Here is a 13330-nt window from a genome sequence, read left to right on the forward strand (position 1 = left end):
ATACTCAATGTTTTCTTTGATGTAAAGAAATTGTTCTTCACAAAACTAATCAAGTGGTACCTTTAATATCTAATGGATCACGGTGACTTTGGTGGGCAGCTACTGGATGCTACTATGAGAATCACCCTATATTGGGAGGTGGGAGAGTAGTGGCACCTGTGCCTGCAGAACGATCGTGGGCGTCTCACAGCCCTCCGTTAATCTCAGGGTTGGCAACTACCTGCAACCTGAAGCACATCAGGGAGACGCTACCTCCATGCACCTGGAAGTGGAGAAGGCAGCCACCCCAATATGTTTTTATAGTACTACATATCCTTCCTTTGTGGCATTTATAACAATTGTACATTAATTTGTTATTTAAGGTAAGACATCTTCATTCAACTACTAGTTCCAAATACGTATAAATTCTGCCTGGTTTTGCTCACCACTATATCCATAGTGCCTGGCACATAGTAGATGCTCAATAAATATTTGCTGAATGAATGAATCCTGAAGATGTCTTAGAACTAATCCAAGATTTATTTTACTTTACCATAGTATTTGTCTGATGATCTCATGCAAATTTATAGGGATTGGCCAAGTAGAATTCCTCTGTGTCACAGAAATAGGAAGGATCCAAGAATTTTATTGTTATAAAGGATGTAGCTGATAAATACACTAAGAATTTATTTCTTCCAATTCTGACCAAGTTCCTGGTAGAACTAATCTCGTATGTCAATGTACCTTTTTTGCCTGGCAACAATTTCATAGATTTTTGAATTTTATAAGCAACCAACTACTGACTTGATTTTTATAGACAACTGCAACACAAGATTGGCAAGTGTTCTAATAAAGTTTCAAACTAAATACATCTTGATAAAAATAACTGTTCCTATTTCATCCTGGAACCTATCACCCAAGAGAACCTGGTCTTCTGACATCTTCAACTTTCTTCTCTGCTACCACCAATTCTTAAGCATCTATTCTTATATTTTTCTCTTGTACTTTGGTAGAAGCATTGTCCTTCAGCCTTTCAGAGGCTAGAGCATCTATCTATGCTTTTGAATCTACCTTTTCCATAGGCCTTACTCCAGCAGTTATTGCCTCCCTTTCTATCTTTAATCTTTTCCTTGCTTACTAACTCTTCAGACTGAAGTATCCTGTTATCAAGAACACATTTACTTTTGCCATTTTAGCAAATTATCATTCCAGTCTTTTACTTTTATAGTTTTAAAATTATGGAAGCAAGAAATGCTTGTTATATTCAACAAATGGTTCTGGGACACTGGATAACCATATGCAAAACAAAGAAGATGGACCCCCTACCTCACACCATAATAAAAAAATTAACTCAGAAGGGATTAAAGACCTAAATATATAAGCTAACATTACAAAACTTTTAGAAAAAAAAATTGGCATACGGTTTAGCTATGACCTCAAAAGTACAAGCAGCAACAACAAAAATAAACAGGACATCATCAAAATAAAACGTTTGTGCCTCAGAAGACATGAATTTCAGAACAGCATTATTCATAATAGCCAAAAAAGTAGAAATAACCTAAATATCTATCAACAGATAAGACAGATAAAAAGGTGGCATATCCATACAAAAGAATGTTGTTCAGCCATACCTTGAAAACATGCCAAGTGAGAAGCCAGACACTAACAGTCCATGTAGTACATAAAAAATATCCAGAAGAGGCAAATCCATAAAGACAGAAAGCAGATTAGTGGTTGCCCAGGGCTGGGGCAGGGAGAGGATTAAGGATTAAGTGGTTATGGCTAAGGAGTATAATGGAAATGTTCTAAAATTAATTGTGGTGATGGATGCATAAGTCTCTGAACATACTAAAAACCACTGACTTGTACACTTCAAATGGGTGAATCAATAAAGCTTTTAAAGAAATACTTATAAAAATTTCAAACAGGGTGCCGCAGTGGTTAAGAATCCACCTTCCAATGCTGGGGACACAGGTTCAACCCCTGGTCGGAAAACTAAGATCCCACATGCCGTGGGGCAACTAAGCCAGCACACTGCAACTACTGAGCCTGCGCACCACAATTACAGAGAAGCCCGCGTGCCTCAAATACAGAACCCACACTCTCTGGAGCCCACACACCACAACTAGAAAGCCCATGCGCAACAACTATTGAGCCTGCATGCTCTGGTGCCCATGCACCACAACTAGAGAGAAACCCACATGCCACAACGAAGAGGCCCCGCGCTGCAACGAAAGACTCCACGTGCCGCAACTAAGACCCAATGCAGCCAAAAATAAAATTAAACAAAATTTAAACATTTTCAAACAGTATAAAAGTTTATGAAGTTCCTTTCCTCGTCCCACTCCTCACAGGTAAACAGTATTAACAAATAGATATGTATCCTCTCAACAGTTTCCCCCATGTATGAACAGACATACAGAGAGAATTAAAAAAAAAAAAAAAAAAGAATCCACCCTTCAATCTTTCACCATAATATACACATACACTTTTTCCCCCTGAAAATACTTCTGACATCTTTCCTAGTCAATACACATAGCACTGCCTCATTTTTTAAAAATTACTGTGGTTAAACAATACACAACATAAAATTAACCACTTTAACCATTTTTTAAAATATGGTAAAATACACATAAAATTAACCACTTTAACCATTTTTAAGTGTACAATTCAGTGGTGTTAAGTACACTCACAAGGTCACACAACCATCACCACTATCTATTTCCAAAACTTTTTCTTCATCGCAAACTGAAACTCTGTACCCATTAAACAATAATTTGCCATTTCCCTCTCCTCCCAGCCCCTGGTAACCTCTAATATACTTTTTGTCTGTATGAATTTGCCTATTCTAGGTACCCCCTGTAAGTAGAATCATACCATATTTGTCCTTTTGTACCTGGCTTATTTCACTTAGTATAATGTCCTCAAAGTTCATCCATGTCATATAGCATGTATCAGAATTTCATTCCTTTTTAAGGCTGAATATAGTCCATAATTTGTTTATACCACATTTTGTTTAACCATTCATCCATTAATAGTCAACAGCCTCCACCTGTTGACTACTGTGAATAATGCTGTTATGAACATGGGTGTACAAGTAATCTGAGTCCCTTTCAATTTTGGGGGGTATATACCTAGAAGTGGAATTTCTGCATCATATCATAATACTATGTTTGACTTTGTGAGGAAATGCCAGCCTGTTTTCCACAGCAACTGTAACACTTTACATTTCCATTCCTCATTGTTTTTTAAACTACTGCTTTTCTTTTTAAAATAAAATACCTTTAATTTCAAAATGACCACAAAGGTCAGTCAATAAAGCACTGGTTAAATAAGGTTGTTTCTAATTTTTCTCTAGTACAAACAATATTGTAACAGAAATTTCTGTATATCTTTGCATACTTATGCGAATATCTCTGTAGGACAAATTCCTAGATGTGGAACTGCTAGATGACTTTTACTTTTTTTTTTTTTTTTTCCGGTATGCGGGCCTCTCACTGCTGTGGTCTCTTCCGCTGCGGAGCACAGGCTCCGGACGTGCAGGCCCAGCGGCCACGGCTCACAGGCCCCCAGCCGCTCCGCGGCATGTGGGATCCTCCTGGACCGGGGCACGAACCCGCGTCCCCCGCATCGGCAGGCAGACTCTCAACCACTGCGCCACCAGGGAAGCCCCGACTTTTACATTTTGATAAATGTCAAATTGCCCTCCAAAAAAGTTTCAGTGATTTATACTTCTATCAACTGTTCATGAGAGTGCCCATTTCATAAAATCCTTGCCAGTATCAATCTTTTCAATCTTTGCCAATCTTAGAGGCAAAAATATTTTAATTTTTTAACTTTTTAAAAAAAGTTTTAATCTGCACTTCTTGTTATATCACAAATGATCTCAATAGAAGGTTTGAGGCTTAGCAGTTAAGACTCAGATGAGAGAAAGTCATTGATAACTGCAGCTTAAATATAAACTTATCTTAACTGTGGTTCTGCCATAGTCATTAGAGAGGAAAATGAGTTCCACATAGGAAGTTATTTCACTTAATTTGACTTTTACATGAAAACCTCTCCAAAATATACTAAGATTTTCCTAAGCTGGAGAACTCCATATGTTTAAAACATTTTATTCATCTAGATCCCACCCTTAAAGCATTACTGCTAATCTGTCTTCAGCAACATTATTGTAGACCTATCAGGTAGGTGAAGAAATTAGCTCTGAGTTGTTTTAACACTGCTAAAAATTCAGGAGACAACGATACTGTAATATGTTAACTGTCTATTCTTTAGGATCTGGAAGTCTTACTCCTACATTAAATTAAGTAGTCGGAAATCAACATTCTTTCTTCTAGTACTCAGTGCTTTAACTGAGTTAGAATGTAAAGTTATAATATTTACTATAACAGGAAAAAAAATCATTTGAACAACATTCTTTATCTTTTGTAAAATTATAATTGAAAATGTCAACTAAGTTTTACAGTGTTTTTTCCACAAAACATAATTTAGTGCCAGGAGAAAAACAGAATTCTTTCTCCAGATAATTTTATATATGTGTCCTTTTTTTCCATTAATAACTAGATAATCCAAAATATATTTCTTTTGTTCTTAATGACAGGAACCTGAGAGCTACGCTGTACATGCAGAGTAACATTGCAATATATTTTTTTCATTTCTAATGAATTTCTACTGTTAAAAAATCTTTATTATTCGTTTAATATATGCTTTTTAAAAATATCACTGGAATGCTTTATTTAAATAAGGAGAAACATTCTCACACTGCATGACTATATTTCTAATACTAAGGAAGGCATGCTCAAGCAAATAGACAACACCATTTTGGAGGTTTTGAAGATTGTTATAAAACCTCCAAAGGAAATATGATTAATATAATTTGAATGCCACTATGTGATTTTTTGCAAAGGCAAAAGATAATTCAGGGCCCAAAGTGCCAATTACAGAGGGCGAAACTTTCAATAATTCTTCTCTAAGTGCTTAATAGTTAACAAAGAAAGGCTAATCATCCACACTGGGAATTTATCCAGTCCCTTTGGTTCTTAGTGGGACAATTATACAACACTATAGATCTATCCATTTCAGTTATCTCAATCTGAGAACCACTGTTCTACCCAATAGAAGGCAATGTTGTTGTTAAAAGTTAGGCCAATTTGGACTTCCCTGGTGGCACAGTGGTTAAGAATCCACCTGCCAGGCTTCCCTGGTGGCACAGTGGTTGAGTGTCCACCTGCCAATGCAGGGGACACGGGTTCATGCCCCGGTCCGGGAAGATCCCACATGCTGCAGAGCGGCTGGGCCCGTGAGCCATGGCCACCTGGTCTGCGTGTCCAGAACCTGTGCTCCGCAACGGGAGAGGCCACAACAGTGAGAGGCCCGCGTACCACAAAAAAAAAAAAAAAAAAAAAAAAAGAAAAAAAAAGAATCCACCTGCCAATGCAGGGGACGCGGGTTCCAGCCCTGGTCTGGGAAGATCCCACATGCCACTGAGCAACTAAGCCTGTGCACCACAACTAGTGAGCCTGCGCTCCAGAGCCCACAAGCCACAACTACTGAGCCCATGTGTCACAATTACTGAAGCCCGCGCGCCTAGAGCCCATGCTCCACAACAAGAGAAGCCACCGCAAAGAGAAGCCCGCGCACCGCAACAAAAAGTAGACCCTGTTCACCACAACTAGAGAAAAGCCTGTGTGCAGCAACAAAGACCCTACACAGCCAAAAATAAATAAATAAATTTATTTTAAAAATTATTCATTAAAAAAAATTATGGCACTTAAAAAAAATTTTGATTATCATTCAAAGCTATTTGCGGGGGGGGTGGGATGGCAGTGGGATGAATTGGGAGATTGGGATTGACATCTATACACTAATATGTATAAAACAGATAACTAATAAGAACCTGCTGTATAAAAAATAAAATTAAATTTAAAAAAAACAAAGCTATTTGCATTGATCTCTATATTGTAAAAATATTAAAATATTTTTACACTGTATTTGCTCCTTAACATGGGGGGGTAAATTAAATCTTAAGCATAATAAAATATCATACTGTAGGAAATATGTACTTGAAAGTAAAAAAAATGAAATCACTTCCAAGAAGTGATTCTGATTCCACCAGAATCAAAGAAGCTTTTTCTATCACACTAAGTAGACTGTTTATTTGCATATCTCATTATTTATGTTGCTTTAACTGGACTTATAAGCTCAAATAACTAAACTGTCTTCTCAGAGCATATAACTGAATGTTTACCTCTCAAAAACTAAAATTCCATTTCTTTGATTTAGTCAAAATTATTAGCTTCTCCATTAACAAGTCGTAGTAAATTTTTTTTTTAAATATTGGAAAAGACAAAAAATGATTTGCCAGAAGTTCGCAGATAGTCAATAAAGTAAATAAAAACTTTATGTTTTTAAACAGTAATGAATTACACACATACTTTGCCCAAGGAAAATTCTATTTGCTAGAACACTGGAACATATTTTTACTTCCACAGATGATGATGCAATCACTTAAGAAATTTCTCAAAATACAGATATTTGAAATTCCCTTCTGACCCTTTCAAAATACAGATGTTCCCAGAGTAAAAGGGATCAACATTAACTGACATCAGTACACATAAACTGTTTCTGCTATTTTGCGTTTGAGATGCCTTCTTCAGAGGCATAAAATATGAAGGAAACAGAAAACACTCATTTATTACACTTGTAAAATCTTCAAAATTCAGATTTACGGTGATGGGTAGAAAATGTCTTGACATAGCTATTAAATTTCCAAAACAGTAGAAACTTTTAATTTGTTAAAATATGAAATGTATTTGATATTTTATGGAGCAAATTCCTTCCTTAACAGTTAAGAGCTCTCCCTCAAAATATATATTTTATTTTTAAAAGGGCTGATGAACAATTTTCCTTAAGAGTAAAGATGAAAATCACTGTGCTGTGGAACTCTTCTTTTTACTATGTTGTTTTGAACACAAACACACACCCACACTGCATACTTTGCCAAGCCTGTGTGAATTTATTGTAGTGTTACTCAGTCTTCTAATGCTTCTAATGCTACTGGCTAAATATCTTCTGCTATTATAAATAATATGAAGCATGGTTGGGCCTTTCTCAAAAATCCAATAAAATTGCTTCTCAGAGCTATAAAATTATAATATTTAAAAAATAAGTTCAAAATATTTAGAGGTATTTAGTTCCTAAGAGAGAAAAAATGTTTGTAGACCACCTTTCTGCGAGTAATTTATTTTGACTTGTTGGTAAAAGCCCAATGACTCTGTGGGCTGAATATTTTGTCAAAAGGTCTATTGTATATATAGAAAATTTCCAAAAATGACTTCTAGAACATTAAGTTCATAAAATTTTGTTTTAAATGATTCCTAAAAACAGCAAAATCTGGAAAATTTAGATACTTACTAGGTTTATGACAGTAAAAATGCCTAACATCATGTAATCTCTGACAAAATATACAATGGATTTAGTTATTTTATTAAAAATAGATAACGGCTTCATTTTTTTAGACATGAATAAGGTTCTGTAAAATGGAAAATTAGCTTATTCAAAACGAGGGTTAATTACTATGCACAGAAGCATTATAAGCCATAGCTCAACATGTCTATCCAAATTAGTTACTGCAAATCCTTACCTTGTATTAGTGTTACTAAAATCAAAATCACATTATAGGAATGTGATTAGGGGCAAGGGGACAGGTAGTGGTATAGGGCAAACAGTTAGGAGACCAGAATATGTGTGTGGGGATGCTGAAGGTTAATATGTGAAGGACATAAAGCTTTGCCTAAAAACAGTAATTAAGAAAATGAAATCAATGCATTCTATCTAGCCTTTATAGTACTTTTGCTATGACTCATAGCAACAATGTTAACTTTTTTTGTTTGAGTGCCTAAGATAGTTGTTAAAATCTATGTACTCCTTTGCACAATTTTTAGGTGACAAATGAAATTTTTCATCGTAAGAGTTTCAAAGGATTTAATTCTGTCATACTGAAAACAGTGGTAATTTCTGAAAAATGATTACTTGTTTTATGTATCCAGTGGACTCTAAATACCATAATGATTTTATGCCCACCATCATCCACTTTAAAAAATATATATTAATGAAGCATTTTTTAAAAACTGGGAAATTTTACATTATTCTTTTCTTTTTTTCCTTGAACTTGCATTTTCATTCCATTTTTAAACAGTGATTCTCAACAGGGGTAGAGAGGTGGAGTTCCCAGGCATGGTGGTGGGAATTTTGCCTGCCAGGGTACATTTGGCAATGTCTGAAGACATTTTTGATTGTCACAACTGGGATGATGGGTGCTTCTGGCATCCAGTGGGCACTAGAGATGCTGCTAAACATCCTATGAGGCTCAGGTCAGTCAACAAACAACAATCATCTGATACAAGATGTCAATAGTGTTGAGGTTGAGAAGCCCTGCCCTAGAGTGATATATTTCTATGACCAAAAGTCTTTTATTCATCACATTATACTTCTCTACAAGAAAAATATTTATGTAAACTGATAAAAATATAAATTTCCTATAACATAAAGGCCTAAGTGTTAAAAAAAAATGTCTCCTAGAATGGGTTATTACAATTATAATTAGTATACATTAAAAAACATGATTAAACAATCATCATCAAATATAAAAAGTGAAAATATATTAAAAGATTCCTAATGAATGGATAAAAGCTTATTTTGTTATTTTCAATTAGGTATTGTATCTGTGAATAAATATTGCTACAATGAGACGGAATTCAGCTCACTGATACTTCTATTTTCATTTTTATGAGAGCTGAGAAACCTTTATGTAAATAAGTAGATGGAAAAGGAGTTCTGTTGAAATAATGTCACTTATTTTGTAAGCTCCTATATGTTATATACACTAATAAGTTACATAGTGACCTTTTATTAAAAATTATTTCAGTGATCTATCAGCCAATAACTTAAGGAGATTCTCTTAAATATTGTTAAAAGCAAAGAATTTGAAACCAACTGACTTGCAGAGGATTTGTTAGGTAATCCTTCAAGGCATTCATTTTCTCACTACCTACTGAGTAACCCAGAGATTTTTCAACCCCTGCTTTACTACAGAGACCAAATTAGGCCTTGGTCAATGAAGACTCTTTAGGAACTTCCCTTACTTTAATATGAGAACACAGCTTCACTTATCAGGTAGGGTTTGGGATATCTCAGCAGGCATTTTAAAATCTAGTTAATTTCTATTAACTGCCGCATAACCACGTCCATCATGAAAAGTCAGGCACGGGTGTCATCAAATACCTATGCCTAATACCCTAGTTCTTAGAAATCATATGATGGGTTTTATGAAAATTAGATTCTCAAGAAAGAAAATAGTCCAAATATGACTAAAATTCTTCCCATTACTCCCTTACCTCTTAGATACTCTGTACTGTGCTGTGGTCAATTTTCCAGTCTCAGGGTCATGTACTGTAGCTCGGCTCAGCTACAAAAAAAGAGAAAGGACAAGGACTTACTCACGTAGCAGGCAATTTGGGGCTTTTGTTTTGTTTTGCCAAGCCACAGGTGATTGGAAGGGTTCAGATTGGTCTGGATGGTAGGTAATGGTTTCGAATCAGCAAAAACATTTAGAAAGGTGGCAATAAGAAAAGCCACTTCCAAATCAAGAGAAAATGGGTTGACAGATTTTTGTTGTAGATTGTCCTTTCACTTTTTTTTAAAAATCATTTGAAGCTCTATGTAAATTTTTTATAGCACTGGGTTTCACAGGTGCTTTCTCAGATCTAGAAGTTTAATGTTCTTTAAATTATTTGACAAAAGAATAATTAGTGGTCTCTTTAGTCTCTTTAAATTCATTTTTTAAAACTCTCACCAAGCTATAACTGTTGTTAAATCTCTCTGGTGAAGTAAAAGGCAACTAAACTCAGAAGTAATAGCATTTGAAAGGCTGAGATCTGAAGCATAACTCTGTTCTTTCCATTGCCAGCTTTTAAGTCAGCAAGTTTTTTAAAATAAAAACTCCAACAGGAGAAATAGATTACTCCAAAATGACAATGTTATTTTATAAGATGCATGAACAAATGCCAATACAATCATCATGAAGAATGATGTGAATTCACCACAGCATTTATGAATATGAGAGAACTACATAAACAAAGACTACTCCCAGATTAATCCAGGCTGCTGCTTTCTTTCCCCCCCTCTTTGGCAAGAAAAAGGAAAAAGAAAACAAGTATAAAAGCCATTTCCTGGATATCTGATTCCTAACCTGAAGAGCGATGCAAAGCATATTAACTCCCTAAAAATAACAGACCAATTAAATATTAAAAACAGAACTTCTAGTTAAAGGGAAAGACCTGTGAAACACAAAGCAGTTTATCCATGCGTAAAAATAGGTGGTGACTTGACTGGAGACTGAAAATGACCTACTTCCCTTAAATGAATAATTCCTGTAGGATGTACAAAACACTCATTAGAGGGCAAAATATGCAGCATACACATCTCTTACCTTTTGCTAATTCTGTAATGTACCGTCTCCAAGTCTCCTGTTATTGGGTTTGAAATGGTGGCTCGCCTCAGCTGTGAAGCCAACCATCAAAATAGTTGCATTATAAAAAAAAAAAAAAAAAGAATCACATTTATCCAATCAGTCAGAATTCTGGGATTTTTTTTTTACAAAGGAGGCTAAAAAGAGAAAGTAATTCCATAGACTTCCAGTCACCTGTGTTTAGCCTTGAAAGCCTGTTGATTTTTAAATATTTTCTATTTTTAAAAGTTCTTTAAAATTTTTTGTTTTTGTTTTGTGTGAATGGAGGGTACACAAACAAAAGAGACTGGAAATTAAATTTCTTTCAACGGTTAGAGGACGTGACGTGAGGAAAAGAAATTTCTAAAATTTGAAGTCTAATTTATAGTTATAAGAATGGCTATTTGCAGTTAATAATCCATTCCAAACTTTTTGTTTTAATTTTTTCGGTGATGGAAATGTTTGCAAAGATAATGTTCAAAATTTGTTTCTAGGTCATCTTTTCTTCCTTCAAGATATTTACTCATATATTTCACATAAACAGTGAAATAATCTTGGATGAGCACAAAGACAGATGAAAAGAACTCATAAATGTTAAAAAACAGGAGATGACAGCCAAGATAATGATTTTAAACTTTTTTCTAAAAATGAAGGATGATTCAGATGTTAACAAAAGAGTATAAAATTTTTATTGTCATTGAATTTCTTGATCAAATGATCCAACTGAGGCATCCACTTTGAAGATTGAGGCCTCCAAACCCAGAAATATAAGACTTGATCTCCAAGCTGAAATGAACTCCTAATAAATATTCTACCAAGGTAATTTTGGTTTACTGACCACAAATAGTGAACTAAAATCCAAGAGAGAATGACAGAATATGATGTGATTATAAGTGGCATTCTGCTTAAGAGATTTATAAGAACTCCCTTGGACAACATCCATACATATTAAACTCGTCTTTTCCATTTAAAATGTAATCTTTAGTAAAATACAAAAAGTACCCATTTGGAAAAGTAGTAAAACTTAACAACAACAACAACAACAATTCTGACTTCAAGTTTATTCTACAGTACAGATATCCAGACAACTCAACTTTTATGATATAACATGGAACAGCAAACTGTGGTCCATGGGCCAAATTCATCCAGCTACCTGCTTTTAGAAATAAACTTTCATTGGAATATAGCCACGTTCATTTATGTATTTTCTATGGCTGCTTTTGCACTGCAACAGCAGGGGTAAGTAGTTATATAACAGGCTATACAGCCTGCAAACCTAAAAAATATTCACTATCTGGACCTTTACAGAAAAATTTGCCAACTCCTGTGTAATAATTGAGCAAAAATATTCCTAGTGTTTATTTAATAATCTCTTTATGAAAATGATGACAGTTTGTATTTTACTATCAATAAGACCAAACAGATTTTAAGAACAAGCTGATGGGAAAAAAGGCAAGAGCATAAAGGGCAGTCTTTCTCACACTCCCACAAAAGAAGAATTTCTATGCTAAACACTAAGTTTATAGGATTGTATTTACAATAAATTGTTTTTCTTATTAAGATAAATGACGTGGGTTGAAGTCAGAAAACTATGATGTCCTTATTTCAGATTAGCAAGATGTTTGTACCCAGCTATATCCTTCTAGTAATAATGTACCTAAACAGGAATAAAAGTACTTCAAGTATTATTTCAGATAAAACTATAGAAGATATAAAAAGTTGGTCTTTGATTAGTCTCTGAGATTAAAGGGCTCCAAAGTACATAGAAAACTTTTTCAGGAAGGTGCTGAAACACAAATTTTTCAAGTGTGAATAAAAATCTCATCTATGATTTTCATAAATAAGTGCTTAAAACCCAGTTGCAAGGTATGTTATTTGTGCTGATAACAGAGAACAACTGGTACAGAGCTTAGTTAATGCCATTAGTTTGCAACAACAATATCTAAAACTATCTATGGGCTTATTGCCATGTCAATTATCATTTTTATAATCTTGCAAAGGAAAAAACTGAAACACCGGTAGAGTAAATTGAGGAGAGAAAAAAAGGAAAAAATTATTTACCCTTGGTTTTGCTAGATCTTTAACAATTTCAATTTCTGCATCAGAAATAATATCATGGAAGCGAATAATACGAGGCTTGTCCCACTCATCCTCCTGTTTGGCTGGAGCCAGAATAAATTTAGGATTCCGGTTTCCATCATGGTAGCGGCAAAAGAGTTTTTTCTGTCTCCGAGGAGTCTAAACATAAAGTTAAAAATATTATAAATATATTAGAGTAATAATATTTTTAATGCTTGTTCCTATGAAGATAAGAAACAATAATCATGCTAGTGTATACACAGAGTATCTGAGGAAGAACACACAAAAGAAACAGTACCCTGCAAATATTCTGCATCAAATGGGACCTTCAGGATTGTAAAAGTTTTATTAATGATTATTTTCTGGAAGAGATGGTAGGCCTTAAATTTTTAAAAGGTGAGGTTTCTCTTTAACCCCTTCTCTCATCAAAATAAAGTTCAGGCATTGTAAATATGAAAGAAATAATAAAATATTTATAGAAATATGAAATGAATGGCCAGCACTGCTCCAAACTTCACAAGGTAACTGGGAAGCACTCAGAAAGTTTCTAAAAGAAAAAGAAAACAAAACAAAACCTAACCAGGTTTTCCCAAATACCTCCCAATTTTAAAAAAATTTAAGGGATTTTTTTTTTTAAAGTAAAGAAGAAAATGGGTAGCTCTGAAAAAGAGAAAATAAGTTATTAAACAAAGAAGCCAGGTGCTTTTACTAGCAGGTATTAAAGACAGAGTGGTCAACAAAACAAATAAAGGTTCCTTTCAA

At 34.5% G+C, this 13330-nt stretch overlaps 1 protein-coding gene across 5 annotated transcripts in view; it reads right to left on the reverse strand.

The window, feature by feature from the left end:
* Window positions 1-13330, reverse strand: part of P4HA1 (prolyl 4-hydroxylase subunit alpha 1) — a 97641-nt gene that overhangs the window by 23309 nt on the left and 61002 nt on the right. For 3 of the 5 annotated variants that reach the window (XM_029245721.1, XM_029245717.1, XM_029245719.1), the window contains 2 exons: window positions 12551-12727; window positions 10472-10542 (listed from right to left, as the gene is read on the reverse strand). In XM_029245721.1, coding sequence (XP_029101554.1) covers window positions 10472-10542; window positions 12551-12727 — 248 coding nt within the window. Of the gene's footprint in view, window positions 1-9377; window positions 9449-10471; window positions 10543-12550; window positions 12728-13330 lie in introns of all 5 variants that reach the window. The other 2 variants (XM_029245720.1, XM_029245716.1) reach the window with 1 other exon arrangement.

The sequence above is a fragment of the Monodon monoceros genome, unplaced genomic scaffold, assembly GCF_005190385.1.
Source record: "Monodon monoceros isolate NGI ecotype Baffin Bay Population unplaced genomic scaffold, NGI_Narwhal_1 Super_Scaffold_4, whole genome shotgun sequence".
NCBI classification, from domain to species: Eukaryota; Metazoa; Chordata; class Mammalia; order Artiodactyla; family Monodontidae; genus Monodon; species Monodon monoceros.